The sequence below is a fragment of the Emys orbicularis genome, chromosome 3 (genome assembly GCF_028017835.1).
Source record: "Emys orbicularis isolate rEmyOrb1 chromosome 3, rEmyOrb1.hap1, whole genome shotgun sequence".
In the NCBI taxonomy this organism is placed as follows: Eukaryota; Metazoa; Chordata; order Testudines; family Emydidae; genus Emys; species Emys orbicularis.
The window spans coordinates 32,456,059-32,480,434 of record NC_088685.1 but is presented as its reverse complement, the minus strand read 5'-3'; the positions used below and the strand labels follow the sequence as shown (position 1 = coordinate 32,480,434).

The 24,376-nt window shown below is 42.7% G+C and overlaps 1 protein-coding gene across 1 annotated transcript in view; it reads right to left on the bottom strand.

Annotated features, from left to right (window-relative positions):
- Positions 1-24,376, bottom strand: part of NOL10 (nucleolar protein 10) — an 83,190-nt gene that overhangs the window by 5,790 nt on the left and 53,024 nt on the right. Inside the window, exons 14-20 of the mRNA XM_065401384.1 lie at positions 21,521-21,647; positions 12,841-12,920; positions 12,604-12,702; positions 11,432-11,518; positions 8,642-8,815; positions 8,005-8,252; positions 924-1,026 (exon numbers count right to left, since the gene is read on the bottom strand). Coding sequence (XP_065257456.1) covers positions 924-1,026; positions 8,005-8,252; positions 8,642-8,815; positions 11,432-11,518; positions 12,604-12,702; positions 12,841-12,920; positions 21,521-21,647 — 918 coding nt within the window. The remainder of the gene's footprint in view (positions 1-923; positions 1,027-8,004; positions 8,253-8,641; positions 8,816-11,431; positions 11,519-12,603; positions 12,703-12,840; positions 12,921-21,520; positions 21,648-24,376) is intronic.

Genomic DNA, 24,376 nt, shown 5'->3' with positions numbered 1-24,376 from the left:
TGGCACATTCTAATAACTACTTCAGACATTCTGACAACACTATTGTAGTTTTACTTCCATGATGAGAGTTAATTGACAGGTGTTGAACAGAAATGGATTATGATGAACAACTTGCCTAGAGGAAGACCAGTTTTAACTGAAACAGATTTCACCAGCTGAAGAATCAACTAATATGGATCTTTATCTTTCACCATCTCCAACCATGTTTTAGTGTGTATCACTTTTCCACCCAGAGATCCCAAAGTGGTTTACAAAATATGTAAACACATACACAAAATCCATTTCCTTCCTCCTTGCCTCCTCCCCATTCCCCAAAATGCAATCACCTGGAGGGTGAAACAGTTTAGACACTACACAACTATTTCCAGAAAGGAATTACGAAAACACCATCCACTTGAAATTGCTTGGGAAAGTTAGGTGGGCAGAATGCAGTTACTCACTCTAATTATAATTTGGCAAGTACATTGGACTACATTAGTGCCATGGAACTTCAGTGACCAAAGTGGTCGGGAGTTGTTTTTATCAATAAGAGGCACTCCCATCACTAATGACTCAGAGGGAAGACTCTCACCTACAGGACATCATCATCACTTCTTTCAGCATCCTGGGTATTTTTTGCCTATGAATCAACTACTGAGCAAACCCAAGGCTGTGAGAACTGACAAGGTGCTAGCATTAGATGATATAGCTACAGATGATCTACTAAGAGAGGGAACTAGTATTTCCCACCAGGATATGAGTCTGGTGGGGCTTCCCACACACACGAGGGTGTGCAAAATAGTAAAGGTGCAGTCAATGTATGAAGAAATCAAAAGGGACATCCGTTTCGGATGGCTTTAGGGCTCCCTGTTTTTTCAGATGACAAATAAATGTATCATCCTGTGCATTATCTTATTTACAGAAGATTTTTTTTTTAAACTCACCTTTTTTAATTTGAATGTCATCTGTTTGCTGCCTACTGTGGTATCAGATACACTGAGTGTGCCAAGCTTTTCTTCAAGCTTCAAGCGATCTCCAAGAGTTTTTCTGCAGAGAACAATTAAAGAAAAGCCTGTTTCTGTTCTTGTCACCATAACATTGTATTATCAGTTTTTACAATAGCAAACAGAAGAAATCACAAACTCTACAAAACAGTCAAATCCTATAACTTGCAAAAAAATTGCAATTGGGTTGCACTTCTGTCATTCTGCACTCAATTACTGAGCAACATATATGCAGTCAACACAAATGGAAAGCAAGTTTCAGTTATTCCCTTCACGTATTGCTCATTGTACAGCCATTTTTCAACTTCTGACAGTTTTTTTTAATTTTTAAATTCAGGCCCTAGTTAAGACATAAACCAGATCCAATTAGTCCATGCCATTCCCACCAAACCAACATGTGCTATGACAGCAGTTTTCTCTGGAATATCTGGAGGTGCCAGATAATTCAGTTGCAGTAGATATTCTAGTACTGATCTTAAATAAAATTTAAAACAGACATTTAAAGCAAAATGCACCCATTTTGCTTAGCAACCTTAGTTTCTAAAGCCAAAAATACTTTCTACCATGAAAGACTAACATTTATTTTGATTCCTCCCCCCCATTATAATTGGCATTTCTGACTCCCCTATTTGTAGCAGCTACCTGAGCTGATTAAAATAACACTGGCAGTATGGCAGTGATTCTAAAAGTTTCATCCTACTTCAATATCAGGAGAAAATATTCTATACCTATCATAGGTTTAAATTTAAAAATAGAGTCAAACCTCATGATTCTGCACTAATGAATGGAAGACCTTTGTGAATTTTCCTGAATTAGCAAGACAGACCCTGATTCCATAAGGAGCTCTATGTGGACAGACCCCTTCTCCCATTGACACAGAGTCTAAGCTCTTTGGGGCAGGGACTGTCTCTGTTATGTGTTTGCACAGTCCCTAGCACAATGCAGCCTTGATCCATGATTGGGGCCCTATGTAGTACAGTACTGTAATACTAACTGCAAATAGGACAGGGCCTAAATCAGTAAAGAAGATTGAATTTTATTATGTAATATGCTTCATTTAGTCTGACAATTTTAGTTTGCTTTTAAATAGCATTAGTTATAAATGCTCTAACATAACTGTAATGAAGTCTTAGCAATCCAAGATCTAACTATTAGATCTTTGTTGAGATGGGGAGAGAGACTGCCTTTTCTGTGCAAATTATCAGCAAGGTACTGATGTATATATTTCACAGATTACTTTTATGAAGGGAAAAAACAGACAATCATAAACATACATGTGAAAGGCAGTCACAGAAGTCCATAGAAGTTCTGTGGATGAAGTGGCTGAAAGACTGGGCCCTCGGTATGGAGCCAGGGGAGTTTGCAGGATCTTGGTTAAAAAGTAATTTATGTATATGAAAGGCTTTTTCATATGAACTATACAAAATTACTGTCAATAATTGCTTTTTCCCCCCATGACTAGGTATTTTGATTCTGGTTTTCCTCCAATATATTTTTCAGTGAGAACTTGTAAAAACTTGTTCCATCTGTGCTATTTGAGAAGACAAGCTAAGCCTCAGAGCTAACTATGGCAGGAGATCAGTCACTGACAGTGTAGCGGGATTTCTACTTTAAACTGAAGTTCACTTTTCTCCCCTTTGAAAGTGAATGAGAGAAATGTGGCTACTACCCAGCAATTCTTTAGCATGACTGCTTGGATGGTGCTTCAGTCAGAGGAAAATTAATGTGGGGAGATAGTAGGAAAAGGCTATGGGATAATAGCTTTAATCTATAAATGGGGGGGGCATATATGTATCTGTAAAATACAAAAATATTGCTTAAACATCTATGTTGTGACATACAACTATTCCAGCCACAGCAAAGGGGAAGGAAACATACTTTTTATCTCCTCCAAAAAGATGGCCCAACGGGTACATTAAGAGTGCTGTTCAGTTATTATTTATTATTTGTATTACCATAGCACGTAGGAGTCCCAGCCAAAGACCAGAATCCCATCATGCTAGGCTTTGTACAAAGACAGAAAAAGATGACAGATCGTAAGCTCTTTGTGGCAGAAACAAAGGGTAAGACAGGAGTCAACAGATGGATACAGACAGACTGGGGAGCACAAGGAAACAATGAGACAATGGTCAGCATAATAGGCTGATCTCAGCACACCAGCGGCTTAACTATTGTCGAGTTTTTGCAGGCATCAGAGCAGAGAAGTTTTAAGGAGGTGCAGCATGTGAGAAAACACAAAGGTGTTTATCTGAAACTTTAATAAGTGGATGATGGAGGCTGTCACTGACGTTGACACCTTGACAGCGAATGAAAGCTAGGGTGGGGATAGATTGGGAAGGGCTTGAAAGTAAAGACAAGCAGCTTATATTTGATGCAAAGAGATGGGAAAACATGGTCAAAGCACTGTGGTAGGAAAATGATCTTTGCAGCAGCATTTTCAATGGATATGAGCAGGGTAAGACTGCATTTGTCAAGCCCAGAGAAAAGGATGTTGCAGTATCAAGACATTATATGATGATAGCCTGGACGAGAGTTTTAGCTATAGGAGATGGATATGAAAGGTTGTATCTCAAGAGAGATTACACAGAAAGTGTCTGCAAGATTTGGACATAGAGAGAGGTCTGTGTCCTCACGAACAGGCTGAGTCGAAGATGACACCCACATTGTGGGCCTGAGCAACAGGCAGGATGTTGGTGTTGTCCAGCGTGACCAATAAAGGCAGTAGCAGGGTGGGTTTTGGTTGTTTTGTTTTGACTGGTTTTGGAGGGAAAGAAAAGAGGGAAATGAAGAGCTGTTTTAGCCATGTTGAAATTGAGCTGATGGCTGGACACCTATGAGGAGATGTCAGAAAGACTGGCCAAGATTTTAATTTGGACAGGAGACATGCCTGGAGTAGACAGGTAGATCTGTGAAGTTGTCAGCACAGAAATGGTATTTGAATTTGTGAATAAAGTACCCAGAGATAAGGTGTAGAGGGAGAAGAGAAGGGGACCACAGACAGAGTCCTGTGAAATCCCCACAAAATGTTAGAGTGGGGATGAGGAGAATCCTCTGAAGAAGCGATGAGCAGTAGGATGTGAAGCAGGAGTGTGTCTCATGGAACCAAGGAAGAATTTCAAGAAGAACATGGTCAACAGTGTCAAATATGGCTGACAAGTCAAAGTAGAATGAGGATGGAGTACTGGTTCTGAGCTCAGTCTGCTCATTACATAAATGTCATTAGAGACTACTCTTAAGGACTTTGCTGCAGTTAAGCATATGTTTCAGAATGCTCCTGTCCTGAGAATCCTTGAATTTATGAAGAAATTCAAGTATACACCAATTCTTCAGAAGTTGGGCTTGGAGCAGCGCTGAGTCAGGAACTTGACAAAGAAACACCCAGTTTTATATAAGTCATAAACTATTTCCCCAGGATCATTATACAACTATAGAAAAAAGAACGCTTTGCCATTAAGTGGGTAGTGGAGGCATTTAAGTACTTAATTATGTTGGTCACAGACCATCATTCTTTAAATTGGCTAAATCAAATCAAAGACAAACATGCCAGAATCACCAGATGGTACATGCCACTACAATCTTTCCAATTTTCAGTACATTGCTCAAGGAGTCAGCATAAAAATGCTGAGCATTTATCATGGTATAGGGCCAGTAGACTTCTCTTTAGGGCTAGTCTTCTTTACAAAATTCTACCATGTTCAAACATGGTTTTAAATAATAAAGCTAGCTGACACGATGATGACTGTGCCTTTATGATAAGCACAGATCAGGGCAAATCATGCTTTGCATCAGATCAGCTATATGGGATTATAAACTGACAGCAGCTGATAATTAAAGGTTTTGGAAGAGTTTGGGGAGTACCCCATGCGCAGTCTGAATGCTTCTTGGCTGAGTGTAAATGGGATCATTCTTCACAGAACTTGTAATTTAAACATTTTTTTCCCCATGGAGAAAAAATTTCACATGGCACGACAACAGCAGCTCACTGAAAAAGGAAAAGGATGTGATGCGCACTCTAGTCCACTTCACTTGTTTAATTATCCTATTTCTTCTTAATTTCATCTGCTATCATGTCACTATGTTTTGCCTAAGCCCCTCATGGTAGGATCATGTCTTGTTTTAAGTTTGTAAAACATCATGCCCACTGGTAGTACAATAGGCACTTTTTCCATATGGCAGTCTATTCAGTTTGTCATCACCGGTTCTCTTTTATCCCATGAAGAGATCTACAGTATTTGCCTTCAATTTTCTCCTCTACAACAGAAACAGCGATTATACCCACACCCACATGTGCGTGCACACAGACACACACCCAACCACCCTTCCACACAGAAGATTCTTTACACTACGTAATTTCCACAGTGTGGGGGCTTCTTTCCTGCTGTGTTGTGCTGTGCTTATTTCTTCTGAACTTTTCAGTCTTATCTAGAGCTGACTTTAAGCTTGTTAGCTGAATCCCAGTCTGCTTGCTTACAGTTAAGGTTCCCATCTGTTTGTGATTACTCCTCAGTCATTTCATTTAAGATCAAGGAAGCATTTGAGAGTTTCCTTCAGTGGGATAGAGCACCTTAATCAGAGGTCATTGCGTGAACTTACAAAAACAGTAGGTTGGCAATAATGAAACGTGCTTCCATTTCGGCCCCTGTTGCAATGGAAATCAGAGCACATGCCACCTGTTCACAATTTGTTCTCCTTTTCAGATCATTGGCTGAAGTGGCAAAACGAAGACGCACACGATCCTCTCCCCTCTGACAGAGCACCCAGTGACTTTACACTACAATCTGTATACCTCTGAAAAACTCAAAAGGGCACAAAAGCAGCCCCATCCCCTGGAATGAAAAGAAGGAAAACAGCCAGGAGCAAGTAAACTGAAAACTTAATATGTAAGCTGAAGAAGATTCTAGATAAGGAGTTGAAGCATCCAGAACGCGTACGCTGAATAAAGGTATGAACACAAACCTGCTAGGTGTAAAATTTGCTAACAAAAGTGAGCAGGGAAAATGCAAGCAACACCTGCAGAACAGACAAAGGTTGAAGTACTAATCTCAACTAGGATTTATAATATGGTGCCCAAGATGTGTATGTCACTTTACAGACAGAACATGTAGATTGTTGGTCTCTTCCCAAGGTTCTTTAACCTGGCCTCCAAATGCAGAGATTTTTGAGCACTAGCCTCTTCACACGTGTTGATGATAACATTTACGAGCAAAGAACCCCCCCATATGCATATGAACCGCAGAGTTTTTATGACGCTGTGTGTTTGTTTTAGATAGCACTCCATAAGAAAATTGTTTCTCGTATCGTTTTCTATCTTGGGGATTTCTACAGTGCTTATAGTAGAACCCAAAGGCTGATATTACAGAACCAATTTTATACTTTAAAAAAGAAAAACCGGTCCTAAATGTATTGGGTTCAATGTTTCCTTTCAATACACATCACTGTGTTACCTAACCATTTCTAAAATGCCTATCACCATGCAGTTGAGTGACAAAATGGTACCTTGACAAATCTGCCATATCTGAACAACAGCAAAACGATCATCAGACATTAGGATGGATACATTTGTTCACTATTTGTGTGGGAAATGTTTTGGCATGTATAATCTCCCTCTTGTTAGATCATTCATTCTAGTCAGAGCTATGCTGAGCACTTGGCATGCTATGACATATCTCAGCAGCTGCTGTCTTTCAAGGCTTATTAGTTTCAGCACAGATCTCCAATTAATAAAACTGTAAGAAAAGTCTGATTTTTTAAAATGCTGCAGATATGTAAGTGAGGTCAATGAGAATGTCTGGCACTAAACACCTGGAAAGTCAGGACACTTCCTGGCATCTCTAAAAGGCAGAAATGCTCTAGATACAGAACCCTACTGCTTTAGGTAACAGCTGAGTTAAAAGATACAAACAAAATTGTATTTAACACCTCTCCTGTCATGGGGCAAGGAAGGAGGGGGGGAAAAAAAACGAGGGGGCAGCTTAATGGGCTACAGATTGTTGTAATAAACCATAAATCCAGTGCCTCTATTCAGTCCATGATTTTTAGTGTCTCCTTTCACCCCATGACTGGAAAAGTGTCAACTGGCCACTTTGCCTTGAATGATCCCTTAAAATGTGTGTTTCCCTGCCCCCCATTGGGGGCTGGCCTGGGCCCTGCCCCACCCCAAATGTTCCTCCACGTCCCCTAGGGGAGTGCAACCCACAATTTGGGGACTATTGGGCTAAACAGCCTGTTCCAACTTGTATTTAGCTGTGTCACTCAGTACTTTTCCCAGACCTGAAGAAGAGCTCTGTGTAAGCTCAAAAACTTGTCTCACCAACAGAGGTTGTTCCAATAAAAGATATTGCCTCTCCCACCTGGTCTGTCTAATATCCTGGAACCAACAAGGCTACACTGTATACAAACAAAATATGAAACTCAGACAAAATATTTAACCCTGGCTTTTAGCACTGCAAGGAGAAAGCCTGGAGACTAGAACTCTGACAACTAAGATAGCAGATTAGTTTTTATAGAATCCAGACATTTTGGGCCTATCTAGGTCAAAAGATACTTTTACTGTCCACTCCCAGCAAAGAGAGTTTACTTTGTAAGCACGGAGAAATCATGGGGTATTCTATGTTTTCTAATGGGGAGAGACTACACAGGGTGAAATTGTAAGACCCTTTATTCACACTGGTGAACTGATACTCACATGGAGTAGTCCCACTAACATCAATGGGACTATCTATATGAGAAACTTCTCACCTGTGTGAGGTAAGGGCCTCCCAATCTAGTTCAAAGTATCAAACCCTTACTCTTTTCCTTTAAAGTAAGGCACAGGGACTACACATACCACATTCACATAACAAGGGAATAAGAGATTAAATGAGTGTCACTTCAAATTATGCCCCCTAATTACCATGTCTGGCTGTAGAAACTGCTTCCAGGATCATTGTGCCTACTAAATAAAATAACCTGGGCCCGCGTAACAAAAAGACAGTTGCAAACAACCCAACCAAACTTCATTAAACTGAAGTGTTAGTCTTACTTCATTAATTTTTGCTTTTTGACAGAGTCCTTGAAGCTTCTGAATTCCTCCCCTGTTTTAATCTCAAAGAATTGAGGTTTCAGTGTTGTTTGCTGATCCTCCTTGAACCTTTCCTGCCGTTTTACTTTTTCCTCTTGGCGTAGAAGTTTGCGCTGTTTCCTGACCTCTTCAACCCAGCCTTTTTCATCATCTGAAGTCTCAGAACTTTCTGCATCACTTGGTTTTCCTTCTGGTTCTTCCTCCTCTTCCTGCAGACAAAAATAGTTACTCTAAGGAACCATTAACTGATTTTTTAAAAAACTCTTTGCCCAATTAGAGTACGTGACAATCTCTACATATGTCCAATTTGAAGAGAACTAGAATTCTAACACATTAACCAAATACAGCATGCAGAGTAGACTCTAATTACATCCACAGACACACTATGTGATAGATACAACAATTAAGGAGTATATTTAGATATCAATATTAATAACAACTTATTTATATAAATCTTAGTCACACTCATTTGTAGACAGATTGATAATTTTCCATTGTTTTCTTCTCCTTTCTAAGGTCATATAAACAAAAGCCTGAATGCTTGTAATAAAAAACAAAGAACGATAGGTAATCCTAACCTAGAAGGAAAAGGTTGTACCTGCTCTTGTGCTTCTTGCTGTTCTAAAATCTTCAGTTTCTTTTTTCTTTTCTCACTTATTTTAGAAACAAGTGGATTAAGCAGCCTAAATTCTTCACTCTTCTCGTCCACCTGGAAATCTGGGTTCTCAAACATGACTTTGAATCGGTCATCAGTGAGAATGTTAGGCAGATTCTACAAAAGAAGAAAAACCAAGAGTTGGTTACAAAATTTTGAAACAACTGCTGGTACAATGATTTAAAATGTAAAGCTCATTCAATGACTATTCAGGTTTAATTAAGCAAGAAAGGACAACTGGATATAAAATACTGATTGCTTGGTTCTCCCAGACCATTTACATCAAGATCTATTCAATTTATCTATAGTATGGTTTTACTATTTTCATATAAATCACATAAAAACTATTCTGACACGTCTGTTAACAAAATATATTCTGCTACTCAAACTATAGGAACCTCAGGTCCAATGTTTTATATTTTAAGGTGTCTATTAGAGCTTGTAAAAATTCCAAATCTCCAGTTCATGGGAAATTCTGACTTTTAAATTTTGAAATTTCTTTTTGCTCCGATAATTTCATTTGGGAATTTCAAATATTTATTTTATGTTTTTTCTTCATTTTTATTATTTTTACATTATGTTATGACATATCATTATGCGTTACTACTGCTGAGATTACAAAATAGTTGAAATAGTCCATTTTTATTTTTGAAATCATTAAGGACAGGTTCTTAGTACTGAAACAGGCTATCTTCTTTTCTAGATCTAAGGGTATGTCTACACTGCCGCGCTAGTTCGGCGGCTGGGGATCGAAGTTCCGGGTTCGATTTATCGCGTCTGTGTGAACCAGGAAGTGCTCGCCGTCGACTGCGGTACTCCAGCTACACGAGAGGAGTACCGCGGAGTCGACAGGGGAGCCTGCCTGCCGCGTGTGGACCGCGTCTGAACGGCGGTAAGTTCGAAGTAAGGTATGTCGAATTCAGCTACGTTATTCACGTAGCTGAATTTGCGTACCTTACTTCGACTTGGGGGGTAAGTGTAGACCAAGCCTAAGAGTCCTCTGTTTGTGTCCTAATGAAACAGTTTGACACAAAAAATGTTTTGATGAAACCAACTCTAGTATCGACAATGTGTTAAATATGTGTTAACTTGGACACTCCTCAGCATCTCTTAGCTAGTCAGCCATGTTTACAGGTGGAGAAAACTGCTTGACCAGGATGGTTCCATCACATATGTTATATTCCACGGAGATGCATTTCCATTCATATTTTATAAAACTGCTTTAGTATCAAATATACTTACGACTCCCCCCCCAACCAATCCCAAATATAGCAAGGAAAGAGGAAATTTTATCGGTCTCATTAAAGAGCCTAATCCTGCAACACTGGAGCCAATGGTAGTTTTGCCACTGACTTTACTGGACACAGGATCAGGCATAAGGAATTTATAATTTCAACTAGTATTAATATGCTTCATATTAAAGATTTCCTCAAGAGGTTTCTCTTTTAATTAAAAAAAAAAAAACCCTTTTGTCTGATGCAGCTGCAAAATTACTACCAGGAGGGCTCTCTCTAGTCCAACTATTTGTTTTCACAGCTGCTTAGAAAGGAAAAAACATGAAAGGGGATAGGTTTAAGTTAGAGAAGCTTAGTATCTACAAATGTCTGGCTAATGGTCTAATCTAAAAATAAACAGCAGAACAAACAAAAAATAAATCACCTGTCCTTGGTAAAATCCTTAATACTGTTTCAGGGAAATATTCAGAACCTATATTTTATATGGTATTTTATTTTTACTTTAATGCACAGTGTATAATATATATCTCCCCAAACAAATATACTAAGAAATTGAAAGCTGAGACTTTTGATAGAGGCTCAGAAAGTTTGCAGTGAAGACTCCACCACCATCATCTACCTCTTCACCCCTTTATCTCTTCCTACCATCCCACTTGCGAGCCGGAAACTCTCACCAAACCAGGCACCACATGAACCTTATGTCTGCTCTGCTAACTATATGAATTCCAGTGCTCTTCTGTTGTAGGATGGTATAGCTCAGTCACCCTTCTCATCTATATAAAATAAAGGGAGTCTCTGCTGCATACCAGGAGGGTGTCAGGGCAGATATTATATGGCCCATGTTGGAAAGAGCCTTCAAAAGGTGTTACACAGCTCCGCCATTGATTTGCAATATGCTATTTTTCTCTCCTGCCAGATACTAAACATTTGTTTAGACCTGCCTGTATCTAAAACAGGTAGGGCATTTTCAGTATCAATTGTACAAGAGTTACTGTTGCATCAGAGTGAACAGTTTTGACTATTTTATGAAGTGGAATTAAGAGCAAAGTAAAAAATTTACACTGTTGGCTCTTTGGGTCAAGAACTGTCACTTCCTACAATATGGACAATGCCTAGCACATTGTAGGCACTACCATGATATAAATAAATAAACGGGAAGGTTTAGTTTTTGGATACTCTACTGATCAAACAGAGAGTTTTTGGACTCTCCCTCCCACCTCATCTCCACAGCAAGTGCTTTGCCATTACAAGTTTGTTATACAATTGGCCAGATGTTATTGCACTGTATTCTTGATTCCCTACCACTGATGAATTCCACTGCAAAGCCACCTAATTAGAAGATGCAGTGTATGATCACACGCAAAAGCCTCATCATCCAAAAAGCAAAGGAACACTGACCTACGAATCTGCCTAACCATTTATAGTAATGAACACACAGAACAATTTACTATCCTGGTGCTTCTGTAGAGTTTTGGACACCTCCTAAATAAAGTCTTACCTTTTGTTTCTTTTTTCTAGTAGGCTGCTGTTCCTCTTCCTCTTCAATCAGCTTGAGTGCCAACTCTTTATTAACCTTTGGAAGTTTCTAATGAAGAAAAGGAAACGTAGAACTCATCAGTATATTCTTTCATGCCCAAGAAATTTTGGCTACGCTACACATTTTACAATCATGAATTTAGTTCCAAGGACAAAAATAATCTCTACCATCTCTACTTTTTTCCTCACTGTGATCACAAAGTTCAACCCAAATTAATGAAAAACTGGGTTTACCCATCCAATACAGTTAGAGGCATTATTATAAAAAATGTTTCACCTAACTAATGGCTTCCTAAGACCTACGCATAGAAACAGTCATGGGGCTATTCCCTGTCAAGTTAATAAGGAAAGTCAAGGTCCCCAAAGCAGTACTGAGTCTTCTGGCAAATGGCATACCATGCTTTCACATTCTAGTTGACTGCGAAGCCATATCATGGTTTCAGAAGGTCATTCATCTGCCAAAACCACAAGGCAAAAGCAGTGTTAACACAGCACCTAGAAAGATGCAGAAGCTGTATATTCTTTCTGATCACTGGTCCAAAGGAATTGGTAGGGTTGTACTGAGATGCTGAAGCATCTTTGGCCTTGGCAGGGATAAGATATCAGGACATAAAGAAAAAAAAAAATTTTTTTTTTTTTTTTTTTTTTTAAATTGTATGCTGAGCAGATTTGATCAGGAAAGCCTTGATAAACAAACATGGAAGCCCATGATACCATTTTCAACAGTCACTTTTCAGAGCATTACTGCATTTTAAGGATCCGAGTCATTTGGTAAACCTCCAGTTTTACATGTAGAAGTAGGAAAAAAAGTGCAAGCTTTATGCCTTGAGTAGTCTGTGGAAGTTTTGAAGCATAACAAGACTAAAGTGTCCTTTTTCTTCTACTGCTTCATCTCAGTTTCTTTTCATCAAATTGGGTTCCATATACATGTGAATGCCACAGTTCCATATGAAAGAGATATATAGGTTGAGGCTGCAATTTGATTTCAGGGCTCTGGCAACATCAACAAACTCATGTATGAGGTGAAACACCATAAACTCCCAATTCAATTACAGCTCTGTGGTGTAGTTATTTTACACTATTCCATATGAACAATTTTCTCTAAAAGTTTAATCATCATAAATAGAATTCTACCTTTAGTTGAACTCTTTGTGCACGTGTTTCTTCTATCTTCTGTCTAATTTTCTCTTTTCTATATTCCTCATAGGCAAATGGATTGACCATCATTTTCACCTTTTAAACAAAATAGAAGGCATTAAAGAAAGGAAACAAAATGCAGGAGTAAATATATAAATTAGTAAATATACAGTATACATAATGGCAAAAATGTACTAAAATAAGGATCAGCCTTAATGAATTAACCTTATTTACCTTATGATACAGTCGTATGTCCATGAAAAAGCCATGCATATATGCTCTGAGCAGTGGGGATCCAATGAGATGGGCAAGGCCTGGGGGGAGAGGGAGATGGGGTGGAATAAAACAAAAAAACAGCATAATGTTATCAGAGGACTTCAAAGGAGAGTAAGATATAGGAAATTCTCCCAATTAAGCTGACTGAATACTTGACTAAAGGAAAACAACGGTACTGATTTGAAAGTATCAAACTCACCCATATTTATGTCCATTTTTTCAAGACTGTAGCACCACAAACCATTATGTTAAGCTAGCAAAGAATTTGAGCAGCCCCACAACAAACACAGTCTTTTCTTTTTGCTGTAGTAAATGTTTACTGCGCACTTTTTAAAGATACCCACTAGCCCACAATCTATGGATAGTTTACCAAGAAGCATTATTTGTGAGAAGAGCGCTTTCTGAAGGTATGTACGCGTTTGATATACACATTTGAATTACAGGTTTTGGTGTGGCATACTGATGTTTTAATTAAGAGTTTTTGCCTTGGGTAACTACCTTTGAAGAATAGGTATGTTGAAAGATATAAATACAGCACCACAGCAGTTCATAAAACTGTCACCCTGGGCCCTAACGTAAATAAAGAATGAAAATCTCCAAATGGGAGAAGATTGTGTATATCTTCAGGCAACTCTGTATAGTTGAGAAAAAGGAGAACTTTTCTTTAAAGCAAACATTACCTACAGATCCAATAGTTCCAGAAATTAATAAAGCTTGGCTAAAAGACAATTCCAGAAATAAGAGATTTACACTGAGTTTCTCTCTTATCTCCCAAACTAATTTAATGTTTTTAAAAACAAGACACGAGCATCACTTTTGGGAGAAAAAGTGACTGAGTTAAAAAAACAATGCTATCATTGTAAAACATGGGACTAAATTTTATAAACTTGATTGCTACTAGTAGACAACCTTTCATAGAAAGGACTTGAGCTTATATAGATTTATAGCCCCAAAAGACACTACATCAATTGACATCTAATAATACAAAACAGTAATACCTGTAAGTTTTAGGTGTAAGATACCCCAATAAACCTGATTTGTCAATCCTAGGTGAATCTGATTTAGCTTTTGCAGGTTAATGAAAATCCAAAACTGCAGCTTAGTTGTTCAAAAGGGACATTCTGAACCCTCTCCAAGTTCACAGAAGAATGGTCTTTTGGTTAAGACACCGGACTAGGTCTTAGGCCATGTCTACACTACCACTTATGTTGGCAAAACTTATGTTGCTCAGGAGTGTGAAAAAAACCCAACAACCCTCAGTGACATACATTTTGCCGGCATAAGTGGAAGCGTGCACAGTGCAACGTTGACAGGAGAGCTCTCTCCCACCGACATAGCTGCTCATTGGGGGTGGTTTAATGATGTCGACAGGAGAGCTCTCTCCCACCGACATAGCTGCTCATTCGGGGTGGTTTAATGATGTCGACAGGAGAGCTCTCTCCCATTGGCATAAAGCGGCTTCGTGGGAGATCTGACAGTGGCGCAGCTGCATGGGTACAGCTGTGCCACTGTAAGCTCTCTAGTGTAAACACAGCCTTAGAGATCGGATTCGATTGGGGAAGAAGCTGCAGCTGGGCCACACCCCAATCAGGCCTCAGCTGGCCCTATATAAAAAGGCTGTGAGCCAGAGGCCAAGCAGTCTCTCTCTGCCTTCAGAGGGAGAAGGGCCTGGCTGCAGCGAGCTAGAGACAGAGTACTTGAGTGGAGCAGGGCTGGGGACAGGCTGAGGAGCTGGGGAGCTCCAGCCTGGAAAGCTCCAGGCTGCGGCCTAGGAGGAGGCCAAGGGGTACTGGGGGTTGCAGAGGGCAGCCCAGGGGTAGGCCAAGGCAGCAGGTCCAAACCCAACCTTGCCTGTGATGAGTGGCCTATACTGCAGTCTGCCCCAGGGAGCGGGGGCTAGTTGGTGACTGGCAGTGGCCTTATTCCGAGGCGAGGTAGGGATAGTGGGTGGGGGTTCCCCAGGTAGGGGAGACCCTAGTACTGAGGGGTGTACTGCCAGGGGGCAGCACCCCAGATAAAAGGGCACCGAGGTCCGGGAGGGACACGGGGGCCGGAGGACAGGTGGCCCACCAGCCTGCAGAGGGCGCTCCAGCGCTGAAATGAGCTAATTCCCGGAGACAACCAGCAGGAGGCGCCGCAGGAGTGAGTCCGCTCCGCTACAGGAGCTATCACAAACTTCTTGTATTATGCTGGTCAAGTTGCTAAGACCATGTCTATACTACAAGCGCTATAGCAGCATAGCTATGGCACAGTGGCTATGAGACTGTAACTCTGTAGTGTAGACAGAGACTACAGTGATGGAAGGGCTCCCCTAGCAATAGCAGGTATGTCAATGGAAGCATTCTTTTGTCACCCTAGCTATGTGTACTCCAGGGATTAGGTTGGCATAGCTACAGGACTCAGGCCTGGCGATTTTTCACAACCCTGAGCATTGTAGCTATGTCGACCTAAGTTTCAAGTGTAGACTAGACCTTAGTTTGTGCCTCAGTTCCCCATCTGTGTTTAAAAAAAAAAAAAAAAAAGTGGGGATAATACCTCCCTATCTCCCAGTGATGTTATGAAGATAAAGCGATATGGGTCATGTATACCATAAAAAAGCCCATAAAAATAAGTTTCCATTGACATCTATATGAATTTCATTGTATCAAAGTCCTAAATATTCTCCTTACTGAGGATACCATTTGCAAGTGGATTCCTTTATCAAGGTACTTACTATGGCTTCAGCACCACAGTATCTGAGCATCTCATAAATATTTAAAAGTAGAAACAACTTCTCTTCCTTTCCTCTGTTTCTCATTGTGTGGCTAAGGGGTTCTCACAACAAAAATTTTGGTGGCCTCAAAGTGCTGCCACCAACTCTTGCTGGTGGCCGCACTGACACTTTCCCCAAAAATACCTGATTAACATTAGGAAAAACAAATAAATAGCACATACACATCATTGTAATTTATTTATGTAGGGGTTTTTTTGCACACTCAATAATAAAAATATTACAGTGAAAAGTGATATTTGTATGTTTGTTAATATCAATCACTTTTCACAGGACACTTGGTAGCTAGGGTTACCATACGTCCGGATTTACCCGGACATGTCCGGCTTTTTGGGACTCAAATCCCCGTCCGGGGGGAAAGCCCAAAAAGCCGAACATGTCCGGGAAAATCCGGCGCCGCTGGGTGCTGGGCCGGGGCCCGGGGGCCGGCGGTGCTGGGCCAGGGGCCGGCCCGGGCCTGGCGGTGCTGGGCTGGGGGCTGGCCCGGGGCCGGCCCGGGCCCGTGGTGCTGGGCGGCCGGGGGCTGGGCCGGCGGGGGCCGGCGGTGCTGGGCGGCCGGGGGCTGGGCCGGCGGTGCTGGGCGGCCGGGGGCCGGGCTGCCGGGGGCCGGCGGTGCTAGGCGGCCGGGGGTGCGCTGGGCCGGGGGTGCGCTGGGCCGGGTCGGGGGCCGGGGCCGCCAGTGCTGGGTCGGGGGTGCTCGGCCGGGGCCGGCACCCCAGGGCCCGAGCCGAGCCAGGCTGGAGACGCCGGGGCCGGCCGTCGGAGGGGGCCAGACTGGGCCGCGCCTCCTCCCCCCACCCCCCCCCAGCTTACCTGCTTCCTGCTTCAGGCTTCCCGCGAATCAAATGTTTGCGGGAAGCAGGGGAGGGGGCGGAGTTGGGGCGGGGACTTTGGGGAAGGGGTGGAGTTGGGGCGGGGGCGGGGCCCCGTGGAGTGTCCTCTTTTTGGACACTCAAAATATGGTAACCCTATTGGTAGCTATCTGGAAGGCTGTGAAAAGTGATACTTGCATGTTTGTTAATATCACTTTTCTCAGCAAGTCCCAGGACAAATTAAGCCCTGGATTGGGGGGCTGGGGTGGGAGACAGAGGCAGTGGGGGACATGGTGGGATGGATGTGAGCCGTGGAAGGCAGCGGGGGCCTGGGGTGACGGAGGGGTCCCCTTCCTGCTTCTCCACGTGGGCACCAATGATACTGCCAAGAATGACCTTGAGCGGATCACTGCAGACTATGTGGCTCTGGGAAGAAGGATAAAGGAGTTTGAGGCGCAAGTGGTGTTCTCGTCCATCCTCCCTGTGCAAGGAAAAGGCCTGGTTAGAGACCGTCGAATCGTGGAAGTCAACGAATGGCTACGCAGGTGGTGTCGGAGAGAAGGCTTTGGATTCTTCGACCATGGGATGGTGTTCCAAGGAGGAGGAGTGCTAGGCAGAGACGGGCTCTACCTAACGAAGAGAGGGAAGAGCATCTTCGCAAGCAGGCTGGCTAACCTAGTGAGGAGGGCTTTAAACTAGGTTCACCGGGGGAAGGAGACCAAAGCCCTGAGGTAAGTGGGGAAATGGGATCCTGGGAGGAAGCACAAGCAGGAGAGAGCAAGAGGGGAGGACTCCTGTCTCATACTGAGAAAGAGGGACGATCGATGAGTTATCTTAAGTGCCTATACACAAATGCAAGAAGCCTGGGAAACAAGCAGGGAGAACTGGAAGTCCTGGCACAGTCAGGGAACTATGATGCGATTGGAATAACAGAGACTTGGTGGGATAACTCACATGACTGGAGTACTGTCATGGATGGATATAAACTGTTCAGGAAGGACAGGCAGGGCAGAAAAGGTGGGGGAGTTGTGTTGTATGTAAGAGAGGAGTATGACTGCTCAGAGCTCCGGTATGAAACTGTAGAAAAACCTGAGTGTCTCTGGATAAACTTGAGAAGTGTGAGCAACAAGGGTGATGTCGTGGTCAGAGTCTGCTATAGACCACCAGACCAGGGGGATGAGGTGGACTAGGCTTTCTTCTGGCAACTAGCAGAAGTTGCTAGATCGCAGGCCCTGGTTCTCATGGGAGACTTTAATCACCCTGATATCTGCTGGGAGAGCAATACAGCAGTGCACAGGCAATCCAGGAAGTTTTTGGAAAGTGTAGGGGACAATTTCCTGGTGCAAGTGCTGGAGGAACCAACTAGGGGCAGAGCTTTTCTTGACCTGCTGCTCACAAACAGGGAAGAATTAGTAGGGGAAGCAAAAGTGGATGGGAACCTGGGAGGCAGTGACCATGAGATGGTCGAGTTCAGGATCCTGACACAAGGAAGAAAGGAAAGCAGTAGAATACGGACCCTGGACTTCAGAAAAGCAGACTTTGACTCCCTCAGGGAACAGATGGGCAGGATCCCCTGGGAGAATAACATGAAGGGCAAAGGGGTCCAGGAGAGCTGGCTGTATTTTAAAGAATCCTTATTGCGGTTGCAGGAACAAACCATCCCGATGTGTAGAAAGAATAGTAAATATGGCAGGCGACCAGCTTGGCTAAACAGTGAAATCCTTGCTGATCTTAAACGCAAAAAAGAAGCTTACAAGAAGTGGAAGATTGGACAAATGACCAGAGAGGAGTATAAAAATATTGCTCAGGCATGCAGGAGTGAAATCAGGAAGGCCAAATCACACTTGGAGTTGCAGCTAGCAAGAGATGTTAAGAGTAACAAGAAGGGTTTCTTCAGGTATGTTAGCAACAAGAAGAAAGTCAAGGAAAGTGTGGGCCCCTTACTGAATGAGGGAGGCAACCTAGTGACAGAGGATGTGGAAAAAGCTAATGTACTCAATGATTTTTTTGCCTCTGTCTTCACGAACAAGGTCAGCTCCCAAACTACTGCACTGAGCAGCACAGTATGGGGAGAAGGTGACCAGCCCTCTGTGGAGAAAGAAGTGGTTCGGGAGTATTTAGAAAAACTGGACGTGCACAAGTCCATGGGGCCGGATACGCTGCATCCGAGGATGCTAAAGGAGTTGGCGGATGAGATTGCAGAGCCATTAGCCATTATTTTTGAAAACTCATGGCGATCGGGCGAGGTCCCAGATGACTGGAAAAAGGCTAATGTAGTGCCCATCTTTAAAAAAGGGAAGAAGGAGGATCCTGGGAACTACAGGCCAGTCAGCCTCACCTCAGTCCCTGGAAAAATCATGGAGCAGGTCCTCAAGGAATCCATTATGAAACACTTAGAGGAGAGGAAAGTGATCAGGAACAGTCAGCATGGATTCACCAAGGGCAAGTCATGCCTGACTAACCTAATTGCCTTCTATGATGAGATAACTGGCTCTGTGGATGAGGGGAAAGCAGTGGATGTGTTATTCCTTGACTATAGCAAAGCTTTTGATACGGTCTCCCACAGTATCCTTGCCGGCAAGTTAAAGAAGTATGGGCTGGATGAATGGACTGTAAGGTGGATAGAAAGCTGGCTCCATGTCTAGTTGGCAGCCAGTTTCAAGCGGAGTGCCCCAAGGGTCGGTCCTGGGGCCGGTTTTGTTTAATATCTTTATTAATGATCTGGAGGATGGTGTGGACTGCACTCTCAGCAAGTTTGCAGATGACACTAAACTGGGAGGCGTGGTAGATACACTAGAGGGTAGGGATCAGATACAGAGGGACCTAGACAAATTAGAGGATTGGGCCAAAAAAAACCTGATGAGGTTCAACAAGAACAAGTGCAGAGTCCTGCACTTAGGACGGAAGAATCCCATGCACTGCTACAGACTAGGGACCGAATAGCTAGGTAGCAGTTCTGCAGAAAAGGACCTAGGGGTCACAGTGGACGAGAAGCTGGATATGAGTCAACAGTGTGCTCTTGTTGCCAAGAAGGCTAATGGCATTTTGGGCTGTATAAGTAGGGGCATTGCCAGCAGATCGAGGAACGTGATCGTTCCCCTTTATTCGACATTGGTGAGGCCTCATCTGGAATACTGTGTCCAGTTTTGGGCCCCACACTACAAGAAGGATGTGGAAAAATTGGAAAGAGTCCAGCGGAGGGCAACAAAAATGATTAGGGGTCTGGAGCACATGACTTATGAGGAGAGGCTGAGGGAACTGGGATTGTTTAGTCTCCAGAAGAGAAGAATGAGGGGGGATTTGATAGCTGCTTTCAACTACCTGAGGGGGGGTTCCAAAGAGGATGGAGCTCGGCTGTTCTCAGTGGTGGCAGATGACAGAACAAGGAGCAATGGTCTCAAGTTGCAGTGGGGGAGGTCTAGGTTGGATATTAGGAAAAACTTTTTCACTAGGAGAGTGGTGAAGCACTGGAATGCGTTACCTAGGGAGGTGGTGGAGTCTCCTTCTTTGGAGGTTTTTAAGGCCTGGCTTGACAAAGCCCTGGCTGGGATGATTTAGTTGGGAATTGGTCCTGCTTTGAGTAGGGGGTTGGACTAGATGACCTCCTGAGGTCCCTTCCAACCCTGATATTCTATGATTCTAGAGGTGGATGCAGGGCCAGGAAGTCAGTGGAGTCCAGGGGCGATGGGGAGGGGGCACGGATGAGAGAGGAGGGTGGGTGGTGAGCCCCGCAGCTGCGCGGCTGGAGCCGGAGATTGGCACCTGCTGCTGTGCAGCTGGAGGTCAATGACCGAGGCCAGAGCAGGAGTTGCATGGCAGAGGCAGGGGATTGGAGCCCAGTGCAAGTGTCTGCCACCACGTGGCCAGAACCCGAGGCCGTGTGGTCGGATCTGGGGGTCAGTGTCCGCCACCACAAGGCTGAAGCCAGCACCCACTGCCACACACCTGGGACGGGGACCGTCGCACACCCAGGGCTGGGGATTGGTGCCCGGAGCCGGTGCCCTCTGCCACGCAGCTGGCGCTACATGTCAGCACCCAGGGTCAGCGGCCAGGACTGGGGGTTGGAGCACGCAGCCGGGGATTGGTGCCCAGGGCCAGCAGCTGCTGCCGGGATTGGGGCCTCGGGCTGGTGCCGCATGGCCGGAGATGGGGATTGGAGCCTGCTGTTGCGTGGCCAGGGGTTGGAGCCTGAACTGAAGCCCCATGGCCGAAGGCTGGGGCTGCGTGGCCAGAGCTGGGGATCAGCGCCTGAAACCCTGCAGCTGGAGACGGGTATTGGCACCTGATGCCCCACGGCTGGAGCCCTCGTCTGCGCAGCCAGGATCCCTAAGTCCCGCCTCTGGAACCTGCCTTCCAACCACCCCAGGGCTGAAGCCTGAGTCTCACTGCCTCCCCCACCCTCCAGTGGAGAGCTCACCGTGCTCCTGCAGCATTGTGCCCCACCTGTCTCCAGGGGCGGGGCAGGGCTGCGCATCCAGGAGGAACAGGGAAGGAGGGGTGAAGGGCCGATGCTTTGCCTCTCCCCCCCATCACCGCTCTTCCTGGCCGCAAAAACTCCCTGGTGGCTGCATGCAGCCATTTGAGAAACGCTGGGCTAAAAGAACTTCAAAGCACTTCCTCAGACACACTAAATCACTGTATATCGACCTTCTCCTCAGGTAGGGTGACCGGAGAGCAAATGTGAAAAATCAGGACAGGGGGCAGGGGGTGCCTATATAAGAAAAAGCCCTGAATATCGGGACTGTCCCTATAAAATCGGGACATCTGGTCACCCTATCCTCAGGAGACAAGCTGTGAGCAAAGGTTCTCATTGAATTGCCAAAGATTACCACCAAGTAGGGCAATCGGGACTGGCATGTTAGAAACAGTGGCAAGAGTTGAGAAGAACTACTTTGAGTAACTTTCTAACAGCCCTTTTATTACTATGCAGCACACCCAAACTGCAGACGGGCAACATGCAGCAATGTGAGTGCTTTAAAACCGAACAAGGAAAAGAGGACAAGAAACAGAAAAAAAAAAAAAAAAAAAAAAAAAAAAAAAAGGTCTCAAATTTTACCTAAATTTTCAAGGTCTTTTCTGGTAACAAATTTGTAATCGTCATAAACTGTGCTCTCTGGATTCTCCTCCAGTTCTTCTGTCAAGTTGTCCAAGAATGAGCACCATCTTGGGGCAGGACCTAAAACCTGTGGGCATGTTAAGAAGAGTTATGAATTTATACATACACTCAAAAATAAAAGCACACCCAGCTCCTCACACCTGCTGCTCTACTGCACTGTGAAAGTAAATACACAACACTGAAGCCAAATATGCTTAAACAACATCTTGAGAGCACAGTCAAACCTACTGCTTGCAGTACAAACAGAAATAACCCTGTATACTCTTTGACAGCACTATTGTTACAATCTAGGTAATTGAATCTAGGTCAACAAGTTAGAGGCTTCTAGTTTAACAGCTTCAAAATGTGACAAATTGGGCTAATTATAGATTAAAAGCCAAACATGATGGATACAGTTTTGAACTTACCTAATAATGCTAGAAAACAAACAAATCTTTCACACTCAGCTGGATCTTGACTTTATTAGCTCACTGGGCAATTATGTTAAATCCCATTTTGGCCTGTTCATTTAATTAAGATGCCTGTGTGCATTTCAAACATACTTTCGTTCAAGGAAAAACACACTGTTGTGAGCTGATAACTGGAAATATTTTAAAAATTTAAATACTAAATGTGAGAGATTTGAACTCAGTTTTGCTAGACTATCAAAGTACTTTCAATTCATGCTTCCTCATCCCAAAATGTAATTATTATTATTATTATTATTATTATTATTATTATTATTTTTTTAACACCCCTAACTTTTTCCACTGCTGATACGAATCCTTCTCAATCTTAATGCATACAGTCACACCCACTGTGCTGAGCCTATTATTTTAGTAGGTGTGCTAGCTCTGTGGAAAAAAAGGCCAACATGAAGGTCCTCTCTCCAGGGGGGAAAGCAGAGAATCAATGGGAAGCTTGGGATGTAAGGAAGGTCACTAACTCCAGCAGAGTGGAACTTTTAATAATCCATTTTCTTTTTTGTTCCATCATTACTAATACGTGAAATGGAAAAAAAAAGTCACAATAGATACGGCAATGGAGGCTGTTCAAAAGAATTTTTTTAGGCAACTTTGATAATGAAATACATATAATTTGTTCTTAACGTGAAGACTGTGTTACACCAATAAGGATCTCTCAAAGTCTATGGTGACAAATCATTTTGCTCCAATTAGAAAAGTGTCATTCCCCTTTTTAAAAATGCATTTTCTTCAAATAACTATAGTTGTCTTAAAATAGCAGCAGTATATTCCAGACCATAACATTCAAATGTATTCAATAAAATTTAAAAGCCCCTGATGCAATATTTCCTTCATCAAGAAAAATGTCTGGCAGATTTAGCAGGGTTCCTCATTTTGTTTAATCTGCTCTATTAACTGGCTTTATAAATATCCTTTGCTGTTTAGAAATTTGCAGCACTATCTTTTAAAGTCACGAGAAATAAGAATAAGGTCAGACTATGATCAAAGTTGGCAACCACAACAAACATGGCAACTGGAGATGTACACAGGCATCGTTAACCATACCATTCATTTTACCCAGATTAGATCTTTCCTTGGAAGATCACAGTTAACTTGTCTCTGACGACAGAAACAGCTGCCTACTTAATCAATAAGGTCGGATTAACCAAATCTCCATGGCTGTCTGAGCAGCAGTAACCACTTGACTAACATGGGTAACATTCAGCAGAATCTTCCAGTCAGATATTTTTTCCTCCTTTTAGATCTTAAACGTCTCCAATTTCCTGTTTTTCCCTGCTTCAAAGGTAAATGAAACGCTTTTAATAAAACTAGATTTCAATCAACTGAGTACAAGTGTTCCAGCCTTTCATGCTAATTCAAACGGTTACTGCTAAATGTTGCTTCATTACCATAGCTAAAAGAAAGGACTTTTCCTAGTCATGTGTTTTGTGGTTACCTATATTCTAGTTTTGGACACAATTCTATTCACTTTTTTTTCCTCCTATGTTACTGCTGAGAAATATTTTCTGTCATCGTGATCTTAGCATAATAAAGTCTGTCTCTTGAAGAGTCTTTGAATAAGTGGAGTTCTTAACTCATGTATATTTTAATCCCACAGAAAACTAGTCCTTCATAACATCTTGCGGTCACATTGCTTTAACAAATGCAAGGTTCCTGCTTGCTACTTGGACAACTTTTCAAAAAATAGATATCCATTTCTACTACACCACATCCTCAGGTTGTGTCCAACAAGATGTAAAGGTTTATCCATTAAAGCACAGGTTATTTCAGATGCACAATGAGCTCCAAAGGGCATCTTGAATATAGTAGAATCTCAGAGTTACCAACACCTCAGGAATAGAGTTTGTTGATAACTCTGAAATGTCGGTAACTGAACAAAACATTATGGTTGTTTTTTCAAAAGTTTACAACTGAACATTGACTTAATACAGCTTTGAAACTTTATGCAGAAGAAAAATGCTGCTTTTAACCATATTAAATTTAAATGAAACAAGCACAGAAACAGTTTCTTTACCGTGTCAAATCTTTTTTTAAAACTCTATTTTTTTTAGTAGTTTACATTTAACACAGTACTGTACTGTATCTCTAAATACAGATATTCTTTTTTTAGTTTTACCACTTTTGTTTCTCCCCTCAAGCCCTCTGAAACTGAATTCCTGCCCACCTTGTGTTTTACAGCATATGTTCCATTTTAATAAATTTACAGGAGTTTTCATCTTTAACGTTAATCCTTTCCTCCTTTTACTTCCTCCCTTAGTTAAAACACATTCCATTCCCTTCCCCTCTCTTCCAGCAACCACTCAAACAGCCTTGGCCTTTCCATATCCACAGG